Here is a 25268-nt window from a genome sequence, read left to right as displayed (position 1 = left end):
AATGTACTATTCTGGGCTGCGTGTGTGCGGGGCAGGGTCTCCCCTAAGCTAGTAGGAATTTAAAATAACAAAACTTTATTTTGCGTCCATTGGTTCTTTTTATTTGTAGAACTTATACACAACACAAGGTTTCTTCTTTGAATGCAGGTGATTCCCTGAACACCCAGAATGAGCCCGAAGAGATGATGAAAAAGGAGAAGAAGTCCGAAGCCCTGAATATCAGAGGTAGGATTGACTGTGGGACCATTTGGAAATCCTTTTCCGTGGCACACGTGGACTGTGCTGTTCGTTTCTATTTGACTTTTAATAAGGCGATGATGTGTTTGAAAGTAGCCCAGTTGCATGCATAGACTATGACCCTAGTCTCTTGCTTAATCACTGCATTGATTGAGGGAGAAAAACTAGTTGCTAATGATTTATCTTTGCTCCACTTAGATCCATGCTAAAGCTACCTGCTCCTGAGCCCCACATATCGGTGTCATGTTACTGCTTTACTTGATTTTACTCGTCTATGGATATTGCGAACATTCAGTGTACCCTAGTCTACTTGAATGTGATTTTGATAAAGGTGGGAAATGAATGGGTGTGGCGCTATCCAAGGTTATGCCCTGTGTGGCATTGCTGAATGACTCTATCACCGGAGTTACTTCTGCCAGAAATCTGCTTTTGTGAAGGGACTGTTGGCTAACTAAAACCTCCACTTCCTGACCCAAAGTGGGGGTTCTGGTGAGGCCTGTGGAAGGCAGCTAACTAGCATTCTTGCTCAAGGTCTGAATTGCTGAGCTAAGGTCAGCCCAGGGGGTTCTGAGATGTGTTTCTCACTAGATACCACTGTAGCCAATATCTCTGCTTTCCAACTTCTTGGGCACAGATCTTACTTCAAAGTAATTCCAGAAGGGATTAATCCTCCATCTTGACTTTGAAAGTTTCAACAAGGATTAAGCTGCCCTTTACCTTCATGTGGTTTAGGGAAAGCCTGTAGTGGGGCTTAGATGGAAATGATATAAAGAAAAACTAATAATCTGGGAGAGATTTCATTTTTGAGAGTCTCACATCTGTTTTACAAAGTGATTCTCAGAATGAGCCTATAGGGAAAATTCAGAAAACAACAACATCAGTAATAACGTGTGAGCTCCTAAAATTTTCTAAATAAACTAATTTTAAAAAATTTAAACGCAACAGTGGAATTTGCTCTTCAGAAGAGCCTGGTGGTGAATCTTTTTGGAAAGAGAGAATCTATGATGAAAAATCGTCATCCTTTAATTTATCCTTCCTTTTTAAGGTTCAGTTTAAAATATATACATATATTTTATGGGTTTTTAAGGGGGGTTCACCATCATAGCACTTAACCTTTTCAGAGCATATTCTGTAATTATCTTCATTCTTAGGTTACAAAGTTGAACGTGTAGCCAGCCTGCTTTCAAACCCACCATTGCCTGTGTACTTTGTGCCAGGAACTATTCATGAATGAGTCAATTGGTGATCACAGCAGTGTTGTACTGGGTGGAGACGATTGTCATTTAGGTATCGATCAAGTAGAATTGCTGACCCAGACTGCTTCAGTAAGAGTTAGCTCAGATCATTCCTGCTGCTTTTGATGAGTACCTGCACTGTGGCTAACAGGAGCCTCCCCATATTTCAGGCTACGTGTGAGGCTGTTCTCACCTTAGGCCCTGTGACCTCATCTTGGACCCGCTATCAGGGGAGGATCTCAGAGTGTTAGAGCTGGAAAGACCTTAGGGAAGATGGACTTCAACCCTTCACTTTACAGAGGAGGAAACGGGATGCAGAGGGTTTGGAGGCTTCCCCAAGTCATGCCAGCTAGCAGCAGAGGCAGGGCTCCTACATCACATTTCTGGCTCTTTCCATTATCACACGCTGCCTCTGGACTCCAGATAGGGATGGCTTACTTCTCTAGGATACACAGTCCTCTGAATGGTTAGATTTCTAACATTTAAGGAATTGGCTTAGAAAGCAGGGCTGTACCCCAACCCCCTCCAGATCTGCAGAGGAAACACCTAACGAGGATCCCAGTGAAAAGAAATCATTTCTTGATTTTCATTACTGTTTCTCTTATTCAAATGGGAATAAAAAAAGGAGTTCTAAGAAACACACTCCATCTTCTGCAAAATACAGTGAAAGCACAATTCTTTCAAAATTCTTGTCGATGTGCTTTGTAGTGGTTGATTTTATTTAATAGGATGAAGCATGACACATTAAAAATCATGTAACAGAAGACATGTGTCAGAAAGACAATTAGTCCTTTTTATTTTGGTATAAACATAGATAGGTGAATGGCAATCCTGACATCTCTTGAAAATAAATCCCCTCTGATGAGATGTTTTTTTTTTAATTCTTGCTTTTTTTCTCCAGTAAGAAAGATCTCAGCCTTCATAACCATTTGTCCAGTGTGAATGCACCATTTCCAGTTACTCAACAGATTCAGCAGCATCGATGGCTTTTCCAAGTGCTGGGACATATAGAATTTCAACTTATGTCAAATTGCCAATTCATGTTATATGCCAGTTTTTTGGGGTTTTGTTTATATCTAAAGACAGCAAGTGAGGACCAAGGGCAGAGATTTTCTGTCTTTGCAAAGCTACCTTGTGAGCACTGTGACTAATCAGCTGATTGAGTTGCCTGCTAAGTGATGATCTTTGTCTCTCTGATAATGCTACCAGATTTATGTTTCTGAATCACAGATGTGATCACATCAGAGTCTGCCCAGAACCTTTACTGGGCATCTGGAATAAGGTCTAGATTTGTCTGACATTCAAGGGCTTGCTGCTCCGGTCCCAACACTTCTTTCTAGACTTTCTGCCCTTCTCTCCCCCACCCTTCATGGCTTTACCTCGTCCTCCAACTCCTTACCGTCTGTCCCCCCCAACATTTAATGCACAGCTACAGTGAGCTGAGAAGTAGTAGTCAGGCAGATCTGGTTTGAGTTCTACTTCTGCCGTTTACCAGCTTGGTGACCTTGTGCAAGAAAAGACTGACCTTCAGTCTCTTCGTCTATATAATGGAGATGATGATACCAACATCACTGCGTTGTTGTGAGGCTTGCATGGGTGGTTGGAACAGCACAAGGACTCACTCAACGAATGATGCCCATTGTCATCATCACCTCCTGGCCAGTTCTTACAGAGTCTTCAGATGTTTCATGTACTCTTCAGAACTAGCTTCCGAGGGAAGTGAGGTGGACGTTATTGTAATTACCCCATTTCACAGATGAGAATCTTACTCCTCAGAGGGGCTGATGTTCATAAGGGCCATGGCTCACAGCGACAGTATCAGGGTCTGTGACACCAGATTTAGCGCATCAGCCCCCTACGTTGCCCGGCAAGTGTGTCCCCCATCTGAGCCTGTCGTGAGTCTGCTCCGTCTGGCACGCCTCCTGCGGCTGCCTGCTGAAGTCTGTCTCCTCTCCAGGGTCCTGCTCAAATTACCCACCTCTCAACAAGTTCTTCCTGAGATTTCTCTTCACAGGGAACCCTCTTCCTCCCCCAGAAGGTTACTGAGGTACTTAGCTCAGAATCCTGCCAGTGGACTGTGGCTTTCTTCAACTTTGAATGGGAGGCCAGAAAACACATTGCATTATTATTAAATCTGAAGAATTAAGTGGGATCATGCTTTAAATAATTTTTCAAACTGAAGGTCATGACAGCTTGAGTCCTAGGATCAGTTTAGTAGAGTATGATCACATTTGGAAAATTAATTAAATAGAATACAAAGTAGTAATAAATTATATATAAGGGCAAGTTTTGCTTTCTCATGAACTTGTTTTAATTTGTGTCTCTGTGTGTGCTAGGATGCAAAACTTAATTCTTACGATAGAATATGGGAAAAACAAGTTTGAAAGCTAATCTTTTATCTAGTTCTTAGGGGCTAATAATAGAATTCTCAGAAGGAAAAGCTGAAATTGGAATTTAGGACTTATATAAGGCAGGATGCACAGTAGATCTCTGGTCAGATTTTGGACAAGTTACTTAGCTACTCTGTGCCTCAGTTTCCTCATTTGTAAAATGAAGGGAGTGTTGACCTGAAATAATCAAAAGGGTCAGATTCCAATATTAAAGGGTTTATTGACATGAAAAGCTGAAAATGGCCATTCTGGAACGCACCACTCCAGAGAAATGGGGATAGCGCTCCAGAGTTGAAAGCTAAATTCTCGCTTAGATAGGAAAAAGACAAAGAAACAGAACAGGATTATATTTTCTATACAAGGCTATTTATGAGTTACAACCAATGAATCAGTTACAGTTTGTTTTCTTTTCCATGCAGCTTGTTTTCTTTTCTTTGTAGCTGGTTTTCATTTTCTTTCCAATTTAAAAGAGCACTGGGATAGCCCTGAAGTCTTTGTAGGAGAAAGGTAATAATAATAGGGAGGTTAATCTCTAATGAAAGTCAACAGTAAGAGGGAAAGGGTTTGCCCTGGAGACCTTCACCATCCACAGCATTTTACAGAACAGGGTAGGTAAGGGGAAAGACTTCATTCAGACAAACAAGAGCTTACAGCTGCCTGTCACGTGATTGGGCCCCCTAAATCACATTCCTTTAAGGCTCAATAATTGAGAGTTCTAACAGCTTAGATTTTGAATTACGTATTTTCACAAGGGTAACCATCTTAAGAGGACTTAATGTTTAAATACATGTAACACACTTAAAACAATGCCCAGTGCATGTATGGTAGTTGGCATTACAATTATTATTAAATAAAAGACAGGAGTTACTCTATGTCATGGGAGTTATGACTTAATCAACTGGAAAACAGTGTTTTAGTGAATGCCTACATTGCATGCCTCCAGTGTTATCATATAAACAAAGGATATTCGGGGTATGATTACTTCTCGAGGAAAATGAGGCTCACACGTATGAAACAGAGAATAACGACTGTCTCAGGCAGTGAAAATGATGTCAAGTTCATATAGGAAATACTAGGTTTTCATATTTTTATGGTAGCACGTTCACTGTCCTGAAGACAGTTAAAGCTTCAATCTTCAGTTCCTTTCAGAGGAACAAGGTGTGTAGACCAACCCCTAGGAAAGTTTTGAGTTTCCCTTCTGGGGCTCAGGGGAGTAAGAAGCTCCTTTGGGGTTGTGGTGGGGGAGAAGAGGGAATAGAATTAGAAAATGGGAATGTTTAATGTATATATCGAATCAGGATCCTATTACCGTAAATAAACACTCAGCCAGAAGGAAATACAGGGATTCTTTTTATATCTGTATTATTATTTGGTGGGGGGAAGTTGCCACGAATTCCATTCAGTATGTTTACGGAATGCCATTTTACCTATGATGTTACTGAGAGTTCTAGAAATGTTGCCGAAAGGAGGAATTAGCCCAGTGAAAGCACTTTCCAAATGAGAGGGCCCAGTCTTAGCCATGAGTGAGTTGTTAGTAATTTGGATTATTATTAATTCTACTGAATGAATCTGTGGGATACATGGAGAGACAAAGCAGACCTTTCTTAATATATATATTTGCTTCCAGAGCAGTGCTTGGGAAACTTCTATGTGCATTTGATGCCCCCCCATCTTATTGAAATGCAGATTCAGATTCTACAGATCTCAGGTGGGGCCTGAGCTTCTGCATTTCTAACAGGCCTCTAGGTGCGGCTGCTGCTGCTGGTCTGGAAACCACACCTTGAATTGCAAGATTCTGATGTTGCTTTCTGTAAAAAACAAGAAAGAAACACTGTGTGTTTATATTTTATAATCCTTCTGATCATATTTTCACCCAATTTACTAAATTTCTAACCATTAATGTGCCTAAATTCCTAATTGTTCATATCTAACAAACAATTGGGCACCCAAATTTTCTTTGCTGAGGATGGCATGTTTTTTATATCATAATTGATACCCTTAGAAACCGTTCCCTTAATTAAACGTACCCACAATTTTTATTCTTATCTGTAGAATTTTGATTTTGTTTTATTGCGACAAACGGCTCTTTGTGCAGTGGGAACATTGCTGGAGCCCCTGTTCTTGAGGCCCTCTGAACCAAATGCTGTTTAAATGACAAAGTAGCTAAATGCCTGCGGGGAAGGGGGACGATGGATCTGGGTAGAGGGAACACAAAGAATAAAAAGAACCACTCTTGATATATCTTAGTTCCTTCTCCTCTTAAAAATGTTTAAAACAATTTAAAGCACAGACACCCGTCTGAGAGAGAAAAATCAGGGGGCTCTGTCTTCTGGCTTGTCCCTTTGCTGGGTGGTGGATGGTGGCGATGTGGCACCATGAGCTGACACAGTCACTCTTCCTGCAGGTGACTGCAGCTCAGATTCTTCCTCAGCTGTTCCTCTTCCCAGGTTCTCTGAGTCCTGAGATGGTGGCCTGGGGTTTTATTTTCTGAGAAGCAGTTACCATTTTTTCTTTTAATTCTGATCCCTTCTGCTGTTCTAATCAAAAAAACAAAACAAAACAACACAACCCAAATAGCAACAGATATTCATATACTTAGAAATCTGAGTCCTTGAGTGTCACATGGCTTCCAGACTTGGATCCGTGCTGCAGCAGTCTTTCTTTCTTCCTGGCAGGTGTACTTTTGCATGTGATGGGAGATGCCCTGGGGTCCGTGGTTGTGGTCATCACGGCCATCATATTCTATGTGCTTCCTCTGGGAGCTACGGACTCGTGTAACTGGCAGTGCTACATTGACCCCAGCCTGACTATCGTCATGGTCATCATCATTCTGTCATCTGCCTTCCCACTCATCAAGGAGACCGCTGCCATTCTGCTGCAGATGGTCCCCAAAGGAGTTAACATGGAAGAGCTGAGTAAGTAGACTGGATTCTGATCTAGAACCACTGTCAAGTTGATGTGACTCAGGCCAAAGGCCCAGCATTATTTCGCAGCAGTGTGTGATCTATGTGTTTTAAATCACCGGGTGATAGAGACAGACTTCATGTGTTTTATGGCCTTGTAAGATGATTCCCAGCTCCAAGAACCAAAGGTCTTTTGTGACCCAAGATTGTCTGACTCAAGTGCAAATTTTTGAGACTGTAATGCTTGAATAATGCCTATTCCTGGGCTGTTTACCTTCATGTCAAAGGTTTATTTTAACTCAAACAAGGCCATTTCTGCTAAGAACTTTATTTTTAATATTCTAGATGCTGCTTTCTAGTTAATCGATTTTATGGGCACGCAGGTCACTAAGTCTATCCTAACACTGCCCAGTGCTGCAGGCAGAGGAGGTGGTGGGAGGGGAAGGACGGAAAGGAGCAGAAAGACAGCATTGTCTTTGCCTTCCCATGAGCTAGCTTGTTTCCCAGTTAAGGAAACAAGATAAACATATACAAAGCAATTTGTGATATATGCCTTTTAATAATATAGTGTATATTTAAAATAGATATTTTAAACAATATATCGTAATAACAATAGCAATACTTTTTTTTTTTTGAGACAGAGTCTCACTCTGTCACCTGGGCTAGAGTGCCGTGGCATCAGCCTAGCTCACTGCAACCTCAAACTCCTGGGGCTCAAGCAATCCTCCTGCCTCAGTCTCCCAAGTAGCTGGGACTACAGGCATGCGCCACCACGCCTGGCTAATTTTTCTATTTTTTAATAGAGACGGGGTGGTCTCTCTCTTGCTCAGGTGGGTCTTGAACTCTGACCTCAGGCAATCCTCCCGCCTCAGCCTCTCAGAGTGCTAGGATTACAGGTGGGCCACCACGCCCGGCCAATAATAGCAACACTTTTATGGCACTTATTACATGTTAGGTACTGTTCTAAGTGCTTTATTTATATTAACTCATTTTGATCCTTAAAATAATACTACAAGTTACTGTTATTGTTATTTCTAATCTACAGAGCCAGGTGCAGTGGCTCATGCCTATAATCCCAGCACTCTTGAGGCCAGGTTCGAGATCTAATGTATAGATAAGGAAATAGAGGCAGGAGGGGCTAGGTAATTGCCTGAGGTCATGCAGGTAGTAAATGACTAAACTAGGATTGAGACTCTAGCTGGCTGCACGATCTTTGCTCCTAATCACTATTCAATGCCATCTCTCTAAATTAAATGCACTAATTTTAGAAAGTATGGAAAATACAAAAAGCCTAAATAAGAAAATAAAAATCTCTAATTTTACCATGGAAATTACCACCATTAGTATTTTCTTCTCTATGCACTATACAAAAAAAGATCATGCCATATACACACAGTTTACCTATTCTCTTTTTTACTTAAAAATACCTTATGTACATTTTCTTATATCCTTAAATGTGCAACTTAGTTTTTTTAACAGCTGTATCATATTCCATTATAGAATTGATTTAACTATTTCCTTGTTTCCATTTTTTCATGCATACAAACAGCATTGCCCAACCATCCTTGGACATACATATTAAGTTATTTCTTTTCAATTAAATGTCTAGTACTACAATTTCTGATAAAGGTTTTTGATTCATATTGCCAACTATCCCTTTTTAAAAAAGCATTCCACTTTATACTTCCGTCATCCATTAGAGTGTCCATTCCCTTATATACTCAACCACCCTGGAGATGTTTTTCTTGTTAAATGTATTTTCTTGGATGACTTTGGATGGGCTAACAATGTGTGGTACGGGAATTTAGAGAGGAGAAAAGAAGATTGTGAGCAAATGTACCCATAGAGGTATGGCTGTTTGTTTTCTTCCTGTTATTCTTAGTAAATACGCAGTCATTTTGGTGAGAGTGCTTAAAGGGGCTCTATCCCTCCTGTAGTTCCGTGTTTCAAATATAGCACTCACCACTCACCTTGGCTATTGTTTGCTCTTTCCCTATTCTAGTGAGTAAACTCTCCGCCGTGCCGGGAATTAGCAGTGTCCATGAAGTGCACGTCTGGGAACTTATAAGTGGAAAGATCATTGCCACCCTGCACATCAAATGTCAGAAGGACAGGGGATATCAGGATGCCAGCATAAAAATCCGAGAAATCTTCCACAATGCAGGAATCCATAATGTGACCATCCAGTTTGAAAATGTGGACGTAGAGGAACCCCTGGAGCAGAAGGACTTATTTTTGCTCTGCAGCTCACCCTGTATCTCCAAGAGCTGTGCTAAGCAGCTTTGCTGTCCCCCTGGGGCACTGCCACTGGCCCACGTCAATGGCTGTGCTGAGCACAATGGCGGTCCCCCTCTAGACACATACCGAAGTGATGGCCTCAGTAGAAGAGACACAGCAGAAGTGGCTATTGAAATGCCTTTGGACGGGTATCTGAGGGACCACGGACAAGCTCTCAAAACTCAGGAGGACCAGTGTTATGTCAATAGCACGCATTTTTAATCTGGTACCGGCATAATCAGACTGTACAGACCAGGCACTTTGGAACTACCACCTCGGCTTGTGGAAAGAGCTTTGTGGGCTGTAGGCTCTGACCAGACTTGCAGTGTGCACTCTCTGTGTTCAGTAGGGGTTGGCTGTTTGGGATTTTGGTTGAACATGTCTGTTAATTTGTATGTAACTGATAACCCCTTTCCATTGCCTTGGGTGTCTCATGCTGCTCTTGGTTACTTTTAGCTTGAACATACATTTTTCTAAAGCGAACTGCACTCGTGTAAATATCAGGGACATTGAAGGCTGGAACTCAGTGACTGACACAGTATTCAAAGAAGTTCTTGTTTTTAAACTGATTAGAACTTCTAACTCTCAGGTGAGCTCGTAGCCTAAATACATTGAAAAAAACCTGAAGTACCGTAACAGCTATATTTTTCCCATCCCCTCGAAGATCATAAAAGTGGAAGGTTAGGTATTTATCACACTGCAGAAGTATCTTTTTTCTTTGGTTCATTTTTGAATAAATGTAAAATGAATACCTATTAAGGCAGAAAGTGTTCTCCAAACATTAAAAGAGGTGCAGTGTAGTAGGAAGGGGGCAGGAAAGAAGTGGTATTGGACCATCTCTTCATTTTGTGAGATGAGAGAAAACTAATATTTACTTTCTGCTGTGTACTGAACTGTGGCTGTAGGGTGTTTCAAATGTTTTAATATATAATACACTTTTTCATTTGGAAGTGAGGGACTATTTCTACTTCCTTAAGTATGACACAAGTACTTATACACTGTCTTTTAGAGTCAGTACAGTTGGAACCGTTTTCATTTAGTGCTTTGGTGATGATTTACTTAGTTGTCCAAATTTCCTTTGAGTCTCCTTTCATATGATCACATTGGTCTATGCAGCATTTACTAGAAAACAATGAGTATTACCGGGATAGGAAAATATATGACATTGAGGGTTCATTCCTTCCAAATAAATAAGCTAGACTGCCTTTTCTTTAATTAGACATATTTTAAAGTATTTATTATAGTTGCTAACTAGTCACTTGATGGAAAAGTTGATGTCTGAGGGAGAAATGAGAATTTCACTGCTGTCTTTAATGTGTTTCGAGGAACTTAGAATTTTCTTTTATGTCTCTGATCCATATTACCAAGTTCAAATAAATTTTTTATAATCTGATTCAGACCCATAACCGAACTATACTGGTAGTGGAGAAGCATCTATCATGTATTTAACACATTGTTTAGGGTAAGCATTTAAATCATAAGTCTCATAGGATGAAAATATGAGAGGTACCTCACTAGAGAGCTAGGATCTTTGATAGGTTACAAGATTGACTTAAAATGATCATATCTTAGGGTGTAAGGTCCTATTTAGAATCTGTATAGGACTTATCAGAAGTGCTGGGTTCGTAACGGAAACAGCATACATGTTTTTCAGCACAAATATCATTTTAAAAATTTGCCTTAAATTTGAAGGCTGAAACAAATAAGCAGCTATGATCAGTAGGATAGGAAATTCTTTTCTTCCTTGAAATTTTATCATCTGAATTTAAATTGACCACGAATTAGGTAAATAGAAAAATGCCTACAAATGTTTTTATCTCTAGAAGTTTATTGGGCTAGGTTATATGCACTTTATAAGCTAAAAATGGGGGAAAAAATCAGCCATTTCTGTTTTTAGTATTAAAAGTGTGGCATGTACTCACAGAAACCAGAGGATTTTCTAAGAATTTGGTGATACGTGGCCAAATTCTCCTACATAAACATTGGTTCAGATGCCTTCACTAGAGCCAAAGAAGAAATTGGTCTCTTACTTCCAAATTTGAAGGTCTAATTTGATTTCACCTAATTCTGCCTTCATTAATAGGGAAAAATTGCAATTTCACAGTTTTTGTGCAACTGGGCAAAAGGAATGCATTAGTTTGCATTCATACTTAAATCTCTGAAGTATTTTTCTTGAAAGGAAAAGATACTTAATTCTAAAATATTAATAACTAACCTCAGAAAAGTATCTCTATTGACACTTATGAACATACCAAATTATAGACTAGAGTCAATGTGAAATAATACCTTTTAAATCTCAGTTTGGCTCAGTGCATTTAATAACGTCCAAACAAGCTAAGTACAATATTTTTGTACTGGGTTAGGTGGGTTGCATTTGCCACTCTTGGCCCTGTGATGCCTACTGTATGGTACTTTCACTTGGGTACCTTCCTTTAATTGCCCTCTCTTTTAATTTTCCCAAGCAGATATAAGAATTTTCTTTTTCCCTTTGAATTAGCCCTGCTTGGTGGCAGTAGCATCTGATGAACAGGAGATTTAAACAGCACTGTTTTTCTTTGAGATTAGTAAAACGGCTGCTTAGTTTGGTGCTCCTGTGTGCTTAGGTTAATTCCCAAAAATTCCCTCTTTTTTTTTTTTTTTTTTTTAGAAACGAATATAATTTTTTAAAAAGTCTATGGCATTCTCTGGGCGTCAGGTTGAGGACTAGTTGTCCTATGTGCTAACCTGGCCTTCTGTAATGCCCTTCTGTTTCCATAGAGAGTCCTTCCCACATTATTTCAGCGCCAGTTATAGGAAGTACTGTGTCTGCTTCATTTTCCAGCTTCCAAATTTGTTTTTGAAAACAGAGGTTAATTTTTTTCATGATATTTGGCTCATATGTATACCCACAGGGCTACCAGATTCCATTGTTGACAGAAGAAAATATCCCTCTAACTTTTTCATAAAATATCAGTAAAATAGGGAGACATTATTTGAGGAAGAATTGAAATTATTCTTCATATTTAGTTACTTTTTTTTTTTTGCCATTGGCTGAGCAAAGCCATGATGGTAAATCAGGAACTCCAAAGTTCAGGAGTGATAGGTGTTTTGAATGTCAAGGAAATCACTAAGGTAGATTTTGGATTATAATAAGGCAGCTGCCTGAAGAGGTAGTAAGAGCTTTTGTGATGCTTCCACCAGGGTTTCTCAATCTTGGCATGATTGACATTTTGACCTGGATAATTCCTGATGTGTGGGGCTCTCCTATGTACTGTAGGATGGTTAGCACATCCCCAACCTCTATTCATAAATGCCAGTAACATCCCCCCAAGTTGTGACAACCAAAAATGTCTCCAGACATTGCCGCATATCCCCTGGGGAAAAATTTTGCCCCAAGTCTTGAACCACTGGCTAAAAGTAAGGGTAGTTTGGGGACATTGTTGATGAAAGCCTCTCCAGAGCCCAATAGTACTTTTAATAATCAATTCTGTGGAATTCACTCTTTAAAAAGACATTTTTAAAGGCTAAATCAAATTGTTCATAAAAATCACAGTTGACTCTACCTAGGAACTTTGGACATTTAAAGAAAAAAAATATAATTTGAAACAAAAAGTCCTTACAAATCCTATCATGCAGATCAGTAATTGTGACAGTGAATGAAATGAAAAAAAAAAAAAAAAAAAGCATTTGCTCTCACTGTTCTGTGCTGATCTCTTGCATTCATGAATATCCTCCATTTGGTGGGCCCACTGCTAAATGAGACTGGATAATATCAGCACAATTGATTCTTGGGGTTAAGGTGTTTAATTCTTCATATTTAAAATTATCACGTTTAAGCTTGATGATGTTTCTTGTTATTAGTTCCCAGTAAGCAGCTCATCTTTGTGCCAATGACAAGTTCAGACATTAAAAAAAAAATGTTTCATTGTTTATGGCAGACTTTACCCTTTCCCCAGTCATATCCATTTTCTCCAAGAAGACAGAATACATTTCCTCATTTTAAAGTATTCTGCTTTCATACTCTTGCAGTTAAAGACTGCAAAAAAAAAAAAAAAGACGAGTTTAGGAAAAATGAGGAAACATAACCTGATTTGGTTTTGAATTGGGATTAATGATCACTGATTGCATGCCTGTTTTATAACTCATTCACCTGATACATTGTCACCTGTTTGTGCTTCTGAGTAATTGACATTCAACTGGCCATAGGTGGGAATGAGGTTATTAACCAGAAGACTAATTTCTCAAATGGAACTTGCATCAGACCATAATCCTCAATGTAATCCACATGTTCTTATGAATCTAAAGCTTAGGCAATGCAGACGTGTCATTTTCTGGTGCTTCTGTTTTGTGGTGTTTTATTCCGGGCATTTTTGTTTACATGAAACTTTCTTGAATGTTTGCTAGATAATCAGCTGTCACCTATTAATACAAAGTCAGGCCAGAGACACTGAACCCACTCTGAATTCTACTGAGAACAAGCCAGAAACAATGATTTTCAAGGGAGAGTGACCCCTTTCTGGAGGTTTGAAGTTATGTTACAATATTGTGTGGAGTTTTGTTGCTTAAAGTTCTTCTGTCCTCATAGGCTTTTTACAAAAGTGTCATCCTCACTTTGGGGGGAATTGTTAAAACTCTAAAGATAGAAGTCTAAACCAATCATTACTAATCGCATGTGAATCCCCCAATAATGTATGTACCTATGTGTACCTTTTAAAGGTGAGAGATGTTCAATGGTGCTGTGAATAAAATGTTTTTTTTTTATAAAATAAAAACACGACTGAGATATGTTTGTGAAAAATAAACAGATAAAGTAGCTGACCTCATTTTGTCTTTTTGCCACTTATTCTGGTAAATTTATTACTTAGTACCCCTTGGATTGGTTTTAATAATTGGGCCTGATTCTCTTTCTCCATTTAGTGGGTCTCTTCTTCTCACCCCTGCTGCCCCCTACCACCTGCAATGTGACAAGGCCCCTCTTGGCAGAAAAATATCACCCATCAATGCAGCTGCCTTACTTACTGGTAAGTAGTAACTAGTTACGGTAGTAACCTAGACTGATTTGGTTTGCTAATGGGGCCTAATTTGGCCCTGGGATACACAAGAGGGTTTATGTAGAAGGGGAGCTCCTTGGATTTAGGGAATGGTGAAGGGGCCAAGCTTATTCCGGAGAAGCCCCATAGATTTGGGAATCTCTCCAATGAATTGAATATAATCTTTATGAATATTTAATAAGGCGAACTGTCTTTCAGTTCTTTCAATTGCTTTTATTTTGTAAATCAATCAATTGATTAATCAGTATATTTTTATTATAAGCCATGTGTAAGTAATTCTTGCCTCTAAGGAGTTTGTAATCTACATGTAAACTTAAGTAAGGCAGTGAAACTTTGTGGGGATTTAAGGGGAGCTATGCATAGCCTGTGACTGTGGGGTCGGGGGACCCCTTGTCCTGGATGTGTTTTGGTGCACGGTCCAAGCCCTGGGGAGCATCTGAAATAGGAGAGGGCTACACAGTATTTCATGGCCATCAGCTTGCTTTGGCAATAAGAGTCTGCAGTATGAAGCAGAGACTGAGCCCAGGACTTGGAGTACAGAATCTCTACTCCATCTAAAAGAGAACCCTACCTCACTCTCTGTCTCCTACTCTTCAGAATATTTCTTCACATCACTGTCACTTTATCACATTATATTATGTATTTATTTGCTTATTTCCTGTCTCTCCCACTAGAATAAAGCTTCGTATAATCCACCACTGTGCTCTTCAGCCCCTATCACAGTGCTTGGAACAATATGTGGCATGTGATTGTAGCTCCATAGTATTTATTGAATGAATGAATAAACACAAGAATGAAGGAATAGGTTCAACTCTTGGTGTTACCAGTTACAGGCTTTGGACAAATTATATAAGTTCACTGAGTTTCAGGTTTCTTATTTATAAATGAGGCAAATGAGGAAAACCTGTGGTGTCTACCTTGCCGTGTTGTAGGAATCAGAGGAGATGATGAAGGTGAACACGGATTTAAATGTCAATGAATTTTATCCTTTTACACTTTCAATCTGGCATTCCTATCCTCCTGTTCTTGTCCTGCCTGCTCTCATCCAGGTAATCCCATTTTGTCAATTAATTAGATACCATTCAATGCTAACTAGCACTAAGTAGCAGTACGAGTAACGTGGGTGAAAGTGAAGAGGAAAGAATGAAAAGTCAAGGACAGCTTCATAGAAGGGTTGGCATTTGAAGTTGGCCTTGGAGTAGTTCAGCGAGTGGAGAAAAAGGGAAAGGGACATTCCAAATTGAGAGCTTGGACTTAATTCTTTAGGCAGTCGGCCCTAAAGCTTTTGTAGGAGGGGTGGGGGGACAAATTGGGGAAATGCCCAGAACAGGATATTTTCAGAAAATGATTGTATCCAAATGTCTTCTTCACCACGATCTAAGTTGCTCTGCACAAAGCGTTTCACCCAACACATGCTGAGCATCTCCACGTGCATCTCCAGTCCCACCCCGGATCCTGAGCTCCACGGGCTGTTGCTATGGATTCACTGTCCATTTCCTCTGAGAGTCTGCAGATGCTCCAAATTCACTAGGAGTTCATTCTAATTTTAAAATCAGCTTTCCTGGACTTTTTCCTGTTGGTTTCAGTGGAAGCATGCTGCCCATGTTTCTCCCCTCCGGCTCCTGCCCCCGAGACCAGCTCAAACCCTGCAGCCGTGTTTAATGCTGCCTCTACTCTCAGCCTACGTCCAACTCCTCATTATGCTCAATTACTGCTCCCCTCAAAGCAATCCTTATGGCAGCCCCTCCTTTCCACGCCTGCCCCGTCTCTCATGTTCACCGTATCATCTCAGCCTGTGCTGTTGCAGAACCTTCCGATCAGCTTCGCAGACACCTCTCAATGTTCTCGTGTCAACCCTCTTGCTTCCCTCTGCTCCGGCAGGAGGGACAAAGTCCCCAGCCTGTCACTGAGGTTCCCTGCTCACCCCGATCCTCCAGGCTTTACCTTCTTCAGCAGACGAGAAGAGCACACACATACCCAAGGAAGTTACAACGTGAGAGGGTGGCAGGATGCATTCTGGGTGGACTAGGAAATCAAGTTTTGTAGGAGTTGGGGACTGAACATTACATAGCAGTCTGTTCCTTTTATGCCAAAAAGACTTTTCTATTTTTAAATTACGTCTGCCAAGTTATTTCCGTTCTGGTTTCTCTTTTTAGTTGATGTCTTCCTTTTCTACGTTAGTGTGTCACTTTGCCCCAAAGCTGGTTTCCTGTGGAAGACAGACTGCGACCTTCCATCACTGGTGTCCTGATTCCAGGGCACACTCAGACGCTGACATATGCCACGTGTGCAGACAGAGCCATGATCTCTCTCATCCTCTGTGAAGCAAAATGGAGAGTGGATTTTCCTTTGTCTCCTGTATTCATCACATGGTCACATGTATAGCCGTGCCGTAACAATGAACTCCAGTATAGAGTCAAAATATTTGGCACATCACCCCGATTCTTTTAGGCTTGAAGATGCAAGAGTAGATTTGCACGGGATTTGTGACCACATGGCTGGGTGGCATTTTGTTGATGGGGATGGGGTAAAGGTCGGGGAGCGCATTGTCCCAGGGGCTGGGGTGATAATAGGCCTGTAGTAGTGGTGATAGCAACCAGGTCTCCTATCTGTCTCAGAAAATTGGGGCCCAAAGAAGGCCAAGCTGGGGTACTATGAGTCTGCAGCTGTAATCTGATGCTCAAAGACATTCAGAAAAAAAAAAACTGTGACATTTTTGGAAGGAGTGATGCTTGATTCTTGCTTTGTAGCTATTACTTTCTATTGTTATAAATTGTACTATAGAGCCCTTCCTGAGTGGGGAGACATGACAACCCACAGTATGGCCAAATTTAGATTCTAGGAAAGTGTTTACAGAGAGATTTTATTATAAAAATTATTATATACTAGGAACTATAGTTTAAGGTTTAAACATTCGGACTTTGGAACCTGCCTGCTTTCAAATACCAGCTCCACCATTTGTTAACTGTTTGACCTTCGGAAGTACATTGTCAGATAATTAAAAAGTTCTCTGGGCCTCATTTGTGCCCTCTGTAAAATAGAGAAAATTGTAGATCCTGCCTCGTGAGGCTGTTGTTGAGAACTGAAGGAAACGATCCATGTAGAGCACACAGCCTGGGTCTACAAATGCTCTGTGAATGCTGGATCCTCTCTCAGATGCTAACTTTAATAAGTAAAATTTTAGCTAGGTTTATTCCTATTTTAACTTGTCACTCACAGTGGAAATGTCAAAAAAACGTATGGTGTAGACCAGCTTGAGTGTTAGGACCCAATTCGATTTTAAACTACAGAGGCCATATCACACCACGGCACCAAAGAACTCTACAGACATGATCGCATACCACCTCAAAAATCCCAAGAGACCTTATTTCTAAGAAAACAAAAAGAAATGCAATGTTGAAGGGCTTCAACAAAATGCCAAGGCTCGATTCAACAGAGCCTTACCTCCTAGCCATACATAGGTGGCACCTTGAACAATGACATCACTGCTCAAGGGTTGCTGAGCCCAGGGTTCCAGTCACAGAGGCAGCGACAGCTTTAGCTGAATCTGGGTGTCACTACCCTCCAGCCAAAGACCACCAGGAACACACCTGTGGTTGAACGAGTAGGGTTCCATGCTAGGTGCAAAGAGGAGACTGTACACTCTGGGGAGTCCTGGGGCAGCCCAGAAAGAGGGTGTTCTAAAGGATTTATCGGAGGATTTGGACTCACGATAGGTGATTTGGGTGGAGGATTTAAGGAAGTGGGGCCTTGCTCTGGACTGGATGCTGCCAGCCAGTGGGAATAATAATTCTATAACTGGGAATCTTAGCAAATCCCATCTCTAAGGAGGAATGAAGCAAGGCTCAAGTTTTTACTGGAAGCGGCAGTCGCTCGTCTTTTGCAGGCTAGCATCTGGTGTTTTTGCGGTTTGCACAGCGCTCTTGTGTTTGTCTGTGCTTAGACAAGGTTGCAGAGTGCTCTCGTTTCTGGCCTCACGTCACAGTCACAGAGCCACTTGTTTGGTGCTGGTGTTCTGAGCGATTGTTTGCGCTCAACAGGAGAATACCATGGCTTAGCCGGGAGAGCCAGGCCCAGTCCTACCAATGCCAAGGCCTTGTGTACGTGTCAGTTTCCAGATGCCAGTGGCCTGCTTTTCTTTTTATTATGCTTTCAGAATTTGATATATTGCTGATACATTTTCATGAAGCAGGTTATGAGCATGCAAATTCTGGTTACAGGGCCACTTAGAAGCCATGTGACCGTGGGCAAGTGACCTCACCTTTTGGTGCATGGGTATCCTCCACACTTTACAGGTGAGGCATGGAACCTACCTCCCGGGGTGTTGTGAAAATCAAATGAGATAATGCACGTTCCTGGCAAATAGTGATTTAAAAATTTACCTGTTTTGGTTGAGTCTCTCTGTACAGTCTGGCCTCCAAAGTTGTCTGGTTTTAGATTATGGATCAAATGCATTCTCTCAATTCGCCTCATTTTATTTCCTTGCATCACAGGACTATTTAAAAAAAAGCATTTTAAATATCATGGTCAGAAGACCTGCCAGAGGCATAAGATTGTTTCTTCCTTAGTACTCTCCTCCAGGAAATACTTGCATGTCACTGCAGCCATTACTGTCATTGTTACCACTATAATGGGGACAAGAAGAGCCAGTGAGAGTCTGGCTGCTGCGTGTGCCGTAGCATGGGAGCTCCCAGAGCTCGTGAGCAGCCAGATTATCATCCTGGCTGTCTGCTCAGTAATAACTGTCTACTGAACACATGAATGACAAAATAAATGTCAACAGTGCAGCGTAGCTCCCCTCTCAGCTCCCTGTCCAGCAAGCAGATATTTTCTTTGTCCTTTGACACCAACGTTCAACTGGGGCTTCACTGCACAGGTTCCTGAGTCATGCTCCACGCTTCAGTGGAAAGAATGCTCCAAGCGAGATATCCGTGGCCCCCAAGAGTGGACAGCATGCAGGGGTGTAGGCTGCCTATCTCCTCTTCACACCCACCCAGTCAACCGCACCCAAATCCATTTCAGGCCATCGAATTGGAAACAGATGTGTTCAGCCCCATAGTTCATTTGATAAGAAAGTGTCCTTTGTTCTCCTTTTGGGGTTCGTGAGGTCTCCTGCTTTCCTTCCTCACCTCCCTTTATGTGTTCTTCTTGCCTTTCTTACAACATTTTTTTTTTTATTACCAAGTGGCAATAAAACAAAATAGTGCAGATGTGTGTAAAGTGTTTGAGAGAATGCCAAACCTCAGAGGAAACATGTTTAACAAAATCACTGTGTATATTTAGCTCTTCGACTTGCTTTTTACAATGAACAATGTATTCTGACTACCCTTCCTGGACAGGACATAAAGATTTACCCCATTTTTATTAACAGTTACATAGTATTCTGTCATGCAGCTATTATGGACTTAAATATCTACTCTTCCATTGAGGAATTTCACTTCTTTTAGAAAGTAATCATATGGACTTTAGAAAGCAAATTTTACTACCCTTAGAAAGAAAATCATATGGACTTTAAGTACCATTGGCATAACTGATACTTTCTGGGGATTGAGCACATGTGGACTTTGTCTTAATGCCATTAAAACATTCCTTCTTCATACGTTTTGCTCTCCCCACCCCCAATTTTCTACAATGATTATATGCTACTTGTATCAGGAAAAATTTATTTAGAAATAGCATTAACCTCACAAGCGTTTTCCTCAGGTCTTTATCCCAATGGCACTTATTGTTTCTACCAAACCATTGACTGTTTGATTATATGTTTCATCTCCTCAAATAAATGCGATGTTTCTTGAGAACACAGATTACATTTTAATAATAATAACATTGACCCAGCACCTCTGTGGGCCGGGCACCTGACTCGTCGTACATATCTCATTTAACCCTCACAAAACCCCTGCAGAGTCATGTCCCTCTTATGCTTGTGAGGAAAATAAAGCTCAGAGAGTTGAAATCACTCATTCAACTCAGTTGCGGTGGAGCCGGGATTAGAACCCAGGCCTCTATGATTCCAGTGCCTCTGCCCTTTTCACTATTCTGTGATGTCCTCTCCTTCAGAATCCACTGAGGCATTTAGCACAGGGATGCAAACACAATTTATGTTTAATGAAAACTTGTTGGCTTAACTATGCCAGAGGATAATATACTTCCTCTACTGTCATGCCCCGGTCGGCCTACCCAAGCCTGTCTCCTCAATGACCAAGTTGGCATGACAGGACGTGGCTGCTGCATTCCCACTAATACGTCTCTCTCTCTCTCTCTCTTTTTTTTTTTTTTTGAGACAGAGTCTCACTCTGTTGCCCAGGCTAGAGTGCCGTGGCATCAGCCTAGCTCACAGCAACCTCAAACTCCTGGGCTCAAGCGATCCTCCTGCCCCAGCCTCCCAAGTAGCTGGGACTACAGGCATGTGCCACCATGCCCGGCTAATTTTTTCTGTATATATTTTTAGTTGTTCATATAATTTCTTTCTATTTTTAGTAGAGACGGGGGTCTTGCTCTTGCTCAGGCTGGTCTCGAAATCCTGACCTCGAGCGATCCTCCCGCCTCGGCCTCCCAGAGTGCTAGGATTACAGGCGTGAGCCACTGTGCCTGGCCTATACTTCTCCTCCTTATAGTGTTAGTGACTGGATTGTCTTCAGCGTATTGGCCTTGAGACATCACAACATGGGAGGGTAAAAGCCAACTAGGAAAAAGGTAAAGTGGTTTCTGGAAACAGTAACGTGGTGGGAGACGGCGAGTGAACGTCAGTAGATCAGAGGGAATGAGTCCTACGAAGCTGTGGCTGGTGCTTGATATTAAAATGGGGGGTGCCTATTAATTGTCCCCCTTATCTAAAAGCTGTTCATTAGAATTTGTAATTGCCATGTCGTAAAAAAAGGGCTTGCACTGTGAACTGCTGGACAAGCGAAAACTCTGGACTTTTTAATGTTTCTGAACAGCCTACTCCTTAGGAAGCCAACCACACCCCAAGGTGATCTCATCCGGCCTCTGGAAAGCAAGTCTCGCTTACAGAGGCAGATCTCGCCTGGAGACGCCAACTTTCCTCTTCATGGTGTTCTTTACGAGTATTCCAGACACATATAATGGTACACCTGTCCTTGACTACAAGTTTTTCATTAAATTCTAACATAAGAAGAGTTACTTCTGTATGCCTTTTCAGTATCTAGGAGAATTTGGATTCTAGAACATGCAGATTGCATGTCAACTCCTGCAGGGCTCATTTGGCAAAAGAGGGGGCTGGGTGTTAGGAACAGAGATAGGAAATAGTTGACAGAGCAAAATTAGAGCCCTTTGCAAGGACGTCTTAGGAAGGATAAGGGCAAATGAAGGAAATGAAACCTTGGCCTTGGGACTGCATGCGCCCGAGAGGATGAGGCAAGGGCAGGGGCTTTGGAATGCAGTGACCAGGAGAAGGGTGGAGGTGACAGGAGGCTGGATGTTGGGACTGGATGAGACTTAGTGGTGAGCCCTGGGAGCCAGGAGTTAACACAGCCACGTGTTAACCTTGGGAAAGACTCAACATTTGGCTTAGAAAAAAGAATATTGTTGCAGTATGAGAATGATTTGTTTAAGAAAAAAATTCAAAATGGACCAACAGTCTTACTTTTAAAATTGGAGAGATCATGAACATTTTCTAGTAAGCAAGTGATGATATTATTAAATAATATAGCACCTTTATTACTTACTTACAATGTGTAACTATTATTACTTTTGTCTATATTTTGCATTTTATTTGTATGTTCATTTTAGTGGATATCCAATATTTATTAGGCTTTTCCTTCTCACTTTTCCCTTTAACTCAATTATTATAAATAAGGTTTTAAGGTTCCCCTTCCCCACCCCACTGGAAAGTTCTCCTATCTGGGAGCTTTTGAAAACCCAATCCCAATGCTTTGGGGAGAGTGTTCTGTTTTATGAATGGTTAGCAATAACATCAAAATGAGTTCTATCCATTTTATAGGTAGAAAAATGGACTCAGATGGACAAAAACTCTCATTAAATTTTACAGAAAGTCAGGTTTGGGGGGAATGAAAGGACATTTGCCTTATATTAGGAACCCTCTAGTATTTTCTTAATCTTTTAAGTTCTTACCAAGTGCCAGAAGCCCTGGATTTATTTTGCCTATTTAATACATCTTTTACCATGTAGATCTATGTTCTTTCTTCCCTCCCTCCCTCCCTCTTTCCCTTCCTCCATTTCTTTCTTTATTTCCTTCCTTTCTCCCTCCCTCTTTTAATTCCATCCTTTAAACCCTCGTTTTCATTGAGTTTATTGCAAACTTCATTTTCAAGAAGCAAAAAATTAAAAAGGAGAACATTAAATGATTGTCTCTTTAAGAATCACGTTTTGGGGTTCTCTTGCCCATTAAGGTAACTTCTCCTTTTCCTTCAAATTAATGAGTGACTTTCTACTTGGCTGTCACATCTTGGATGTGGGATCTGAAGTCAGATTAGGGCCCCTGTGCTGGGCTTTTGAGTCTTGGGGCAAGTCTTTCCCTTCTGGCCCTGCTTTCCTCCCTTTGTGCAGTGAGGGAAGTGGGCTCAATGATCTCCAGGGCCCTTTCCAGCACCTCTACTCTTGGATTCCACGGTTCACGCTGTGAGTTTCCTGGTCTTATTCTCGAGTGTTTTGAGTATTTCTTGCGACCCTGCCATGGTATCTTTCTCTGCTTGTACAGCTGTGGCACATGATGAGTGTTTCGATTCTATTCTTGGCTAATTTTATTTTCCTTTAGCTTCTCTCTGTTTTGTTTATTTGTTTAAAGGTTTTGTCCCCCTTACATCCTCTGCCTTGTGTTCTTGCATTGAATTCTTTCTGAATTCCTATCCCCATTTTAGATCCTTCACACGGGCCCTCTTTGTGACCCCAGTGTCAGGAGATAGGCCTAAGGTCTGTTCTGAAGACTGTTTGTGTTCCTTCAGGATCGACTCTTCCCATGAGATAGCTGGATCCATGGAAATCGGTGCCTTGCCAAAATGTTTTTTGTTTTGCTACATGGTTTTGGCATCCGCTCCATTACATTTCCACTTCTCCCCTTTGGTTTTGTTTTATTTTTCTTATTTTCCATAAATTTAGTAAGCTTAAAACTGCTTTCTCTATGATTACCTTTAAGCTTTAAATATTCAACATTCTATATTCTTTCTACGGGTAGAAAACAGACTGGTATGGGGCCGTGTTTCCAAAGCAGGACTAAGTGTGGGAAATGATTTTAAGTGATACATGGATGAACATCTTTTATTTGAATATTATGTATTTCTTTTAATGTTTATGGAAATATGGCTATCAGATCAAACTTGTAATTTCACAATTGTGCTATAAGAATCTTCCCTTTTTAATACAGTTGCCCAAAGTCAGAAAGCTAGTGAGAGACAGTGCTAGGATTGGAACTTAGGTAGGCTGACTTCGAAACTGTGTTCTACCCACTAAACCATTTTCCCTCTAAGAAAAAAAATAATGTATTTGGTACAAGATTTTGGCACAAATCATGAAAGTAGTATTTGAATGACTGATGTTTAGGGAGAACTTACATAATGAAAAGCACATGGGCTTTGGAGTCAGACAAACCTTCCATGCTGGACGTGTTACAGATCAATTATGTGTTTCTGGACACATCACTTAACCTCTATTAAAATGATGGAGAAAATGTAATGTGCTCATCCTATGTTTTAACACATATTAATTCCCTCTTCTTTCTGTGAATCTCAGTTTAGTCATCTGTAGAAAATAGGAATCAAGCCGGGCACAGTGGCTCACGCCTGTAATCCTAGCACTCTGGGAGACCGAGGCTGGAGGATCGCTTGAGGTCAAAAGTTCAAGACCAACCTGAGCAAGAGTGAGACCCTGTCTCTACAAAAAAAATAGAAAAATCAGCCAGGAATGGTGGTGTGCACTTGTAGCCTCAGCTACTTGGGAGGCTGAAGCAGGAGGATGGCTTGAGCCCAGGAGTTTGAGGTTGCTGTGAGCTACAATGACTTCACTGTACTCTAGCCAGGGTGACAGAGTGAGACCCTGTCTCAAGAAAAAAAAAAAAAATTTTAGATCAGTGAATATTGAGAGGATTAGAAAAAAACAGCAGTTATCAGTGCATAGCAGATGTCTATAAAAAATACACCTTATGTCTTCCACTTTGCAGGCCTATCACAATTTGGCATTTAAGATCTCCAAGTGCCTCAAAAAAAAATCTCTCTCTCTCTCTCTCTCTCTCTCTCGGTCCCCACCAGTGACCAAAACAGGGTTAGCCTGGTGAATTATGTTGCTGCCAGGTGCCCCCCCCCCGGGGGTAGGGGGACACAGTGCAGGATAATCATAGCGGGAAGAGAGCACATTGTGTTTGTGTGGAGCTGGGCTGATAGGAAGGGGCTTGTATCTCCATCAGAAGAGAAGGGAGTGAGAGAGCGAGATAACCTTTCAGGATCCATTCTAGTTCTAGGAGTCCGTGTGCGGGTAGCGTCGAGATTGGTTTGTGCGCTATATAGTCATCATAAAGTAAGGTTCTTGACATGCATGATGTGACTATGGGCAAGGACAGCTGACTTCAAAATGGGAAATGCCTATAGCAGCATTCTGGTGGTAAAATATTTCCAGATTTTACAGCCTTGAACCCATTATCCCATAAGGAATAATGCAAAAGTCTCCAGACTATTTACCCAAGTGATTACAGTGGCATTTGTTAAAGATAGCGCTATTTCTTTCTTCACAAATGATTAAACCTCTATGACTAACACAAGGGCAATTGTATTTTACAGAAAGAGATTGGTTGCTAAGCATTTTGAAAATAGCCAGATGCCCTGATACAATAACTGAGAACGAAATTTCATGCATCTAAGTTGAAAGGGCTTTTTATAAAAGCCCTTCCTCTCCCCCGACCCATGAATGTATGTACCAGTTTCTGATTTGTTTTTTTAAAAATACTACTTCATTGTTCTTGACTTCTGTGATGGAAGGAAAAGTGGAATTTGAGTCCAAAGCTCTACATTCAAGTTTCTGCCCTTCCACTTAAGACTACTGCATGTGACCTTGAGTATTCATGAAACCATTCTGGACCTGAATAAAATGCAATTCAAATGAACTTATGTATATACTTTTGAGGAAGCAGAAAAGAGTGAAGGTGAAAATAAGTTAAGTAGTATTTTTGGACAGTTAACCTTCTTTCCCCAATTCTGCCAATTTATTGTATAAGTAAACTTCTTTCCCCTA

The 25268-nt window shown here is 41.0% G+C and overlaps 1 protein-coding gene across 2 annotated transcripts in view; it reads left to right on the top strand.

Moving 5' to 3' along the window:
- SLC30A10 (solute carrier family 30 member 10) overlaps nt 1–10432 on the top strand; it is a 32726-nt gene extending 22294 nt beyond the window's left edge. For both annotated transcript variants that reach the window (XM_045536022.1, XM_045536023.1), the window contains exons 2-4: nt 148–225; nt 6538–6777; nt 8768–10432. In XM_045536022.1, the coding sequence (XP_045391978.1) occupies nt 148–225; nt 6538–6777; nt 8768–9264 (815 nt within the window). In that variant the 3' untranslated portion in view covers nt 9265–10432. The remainder of the gene's footprint in view (nt 1–147; nt 226–6537; nt 6778–8767) is intronic.
- Nucleotides 10433–25268: the final 14836 nt, after the last annotated feature.

The sequence above is a fragment of the Lemur catta genome, chromosome 23 (assembly GCF_020740605.2).
Source record: "Lemur catta isolate mLemCat1 chromosome 23, mLemCat1.pri, whole genome shotgun sequence".
NCBI lineage: Eukaryota > Metazoa > Chordata > Mammalia > Primates > Lemuridae > Lemur > Lemur catta.
This window is presented reverse-complemented; position numbering and strand designations above follow the sequence as displayed.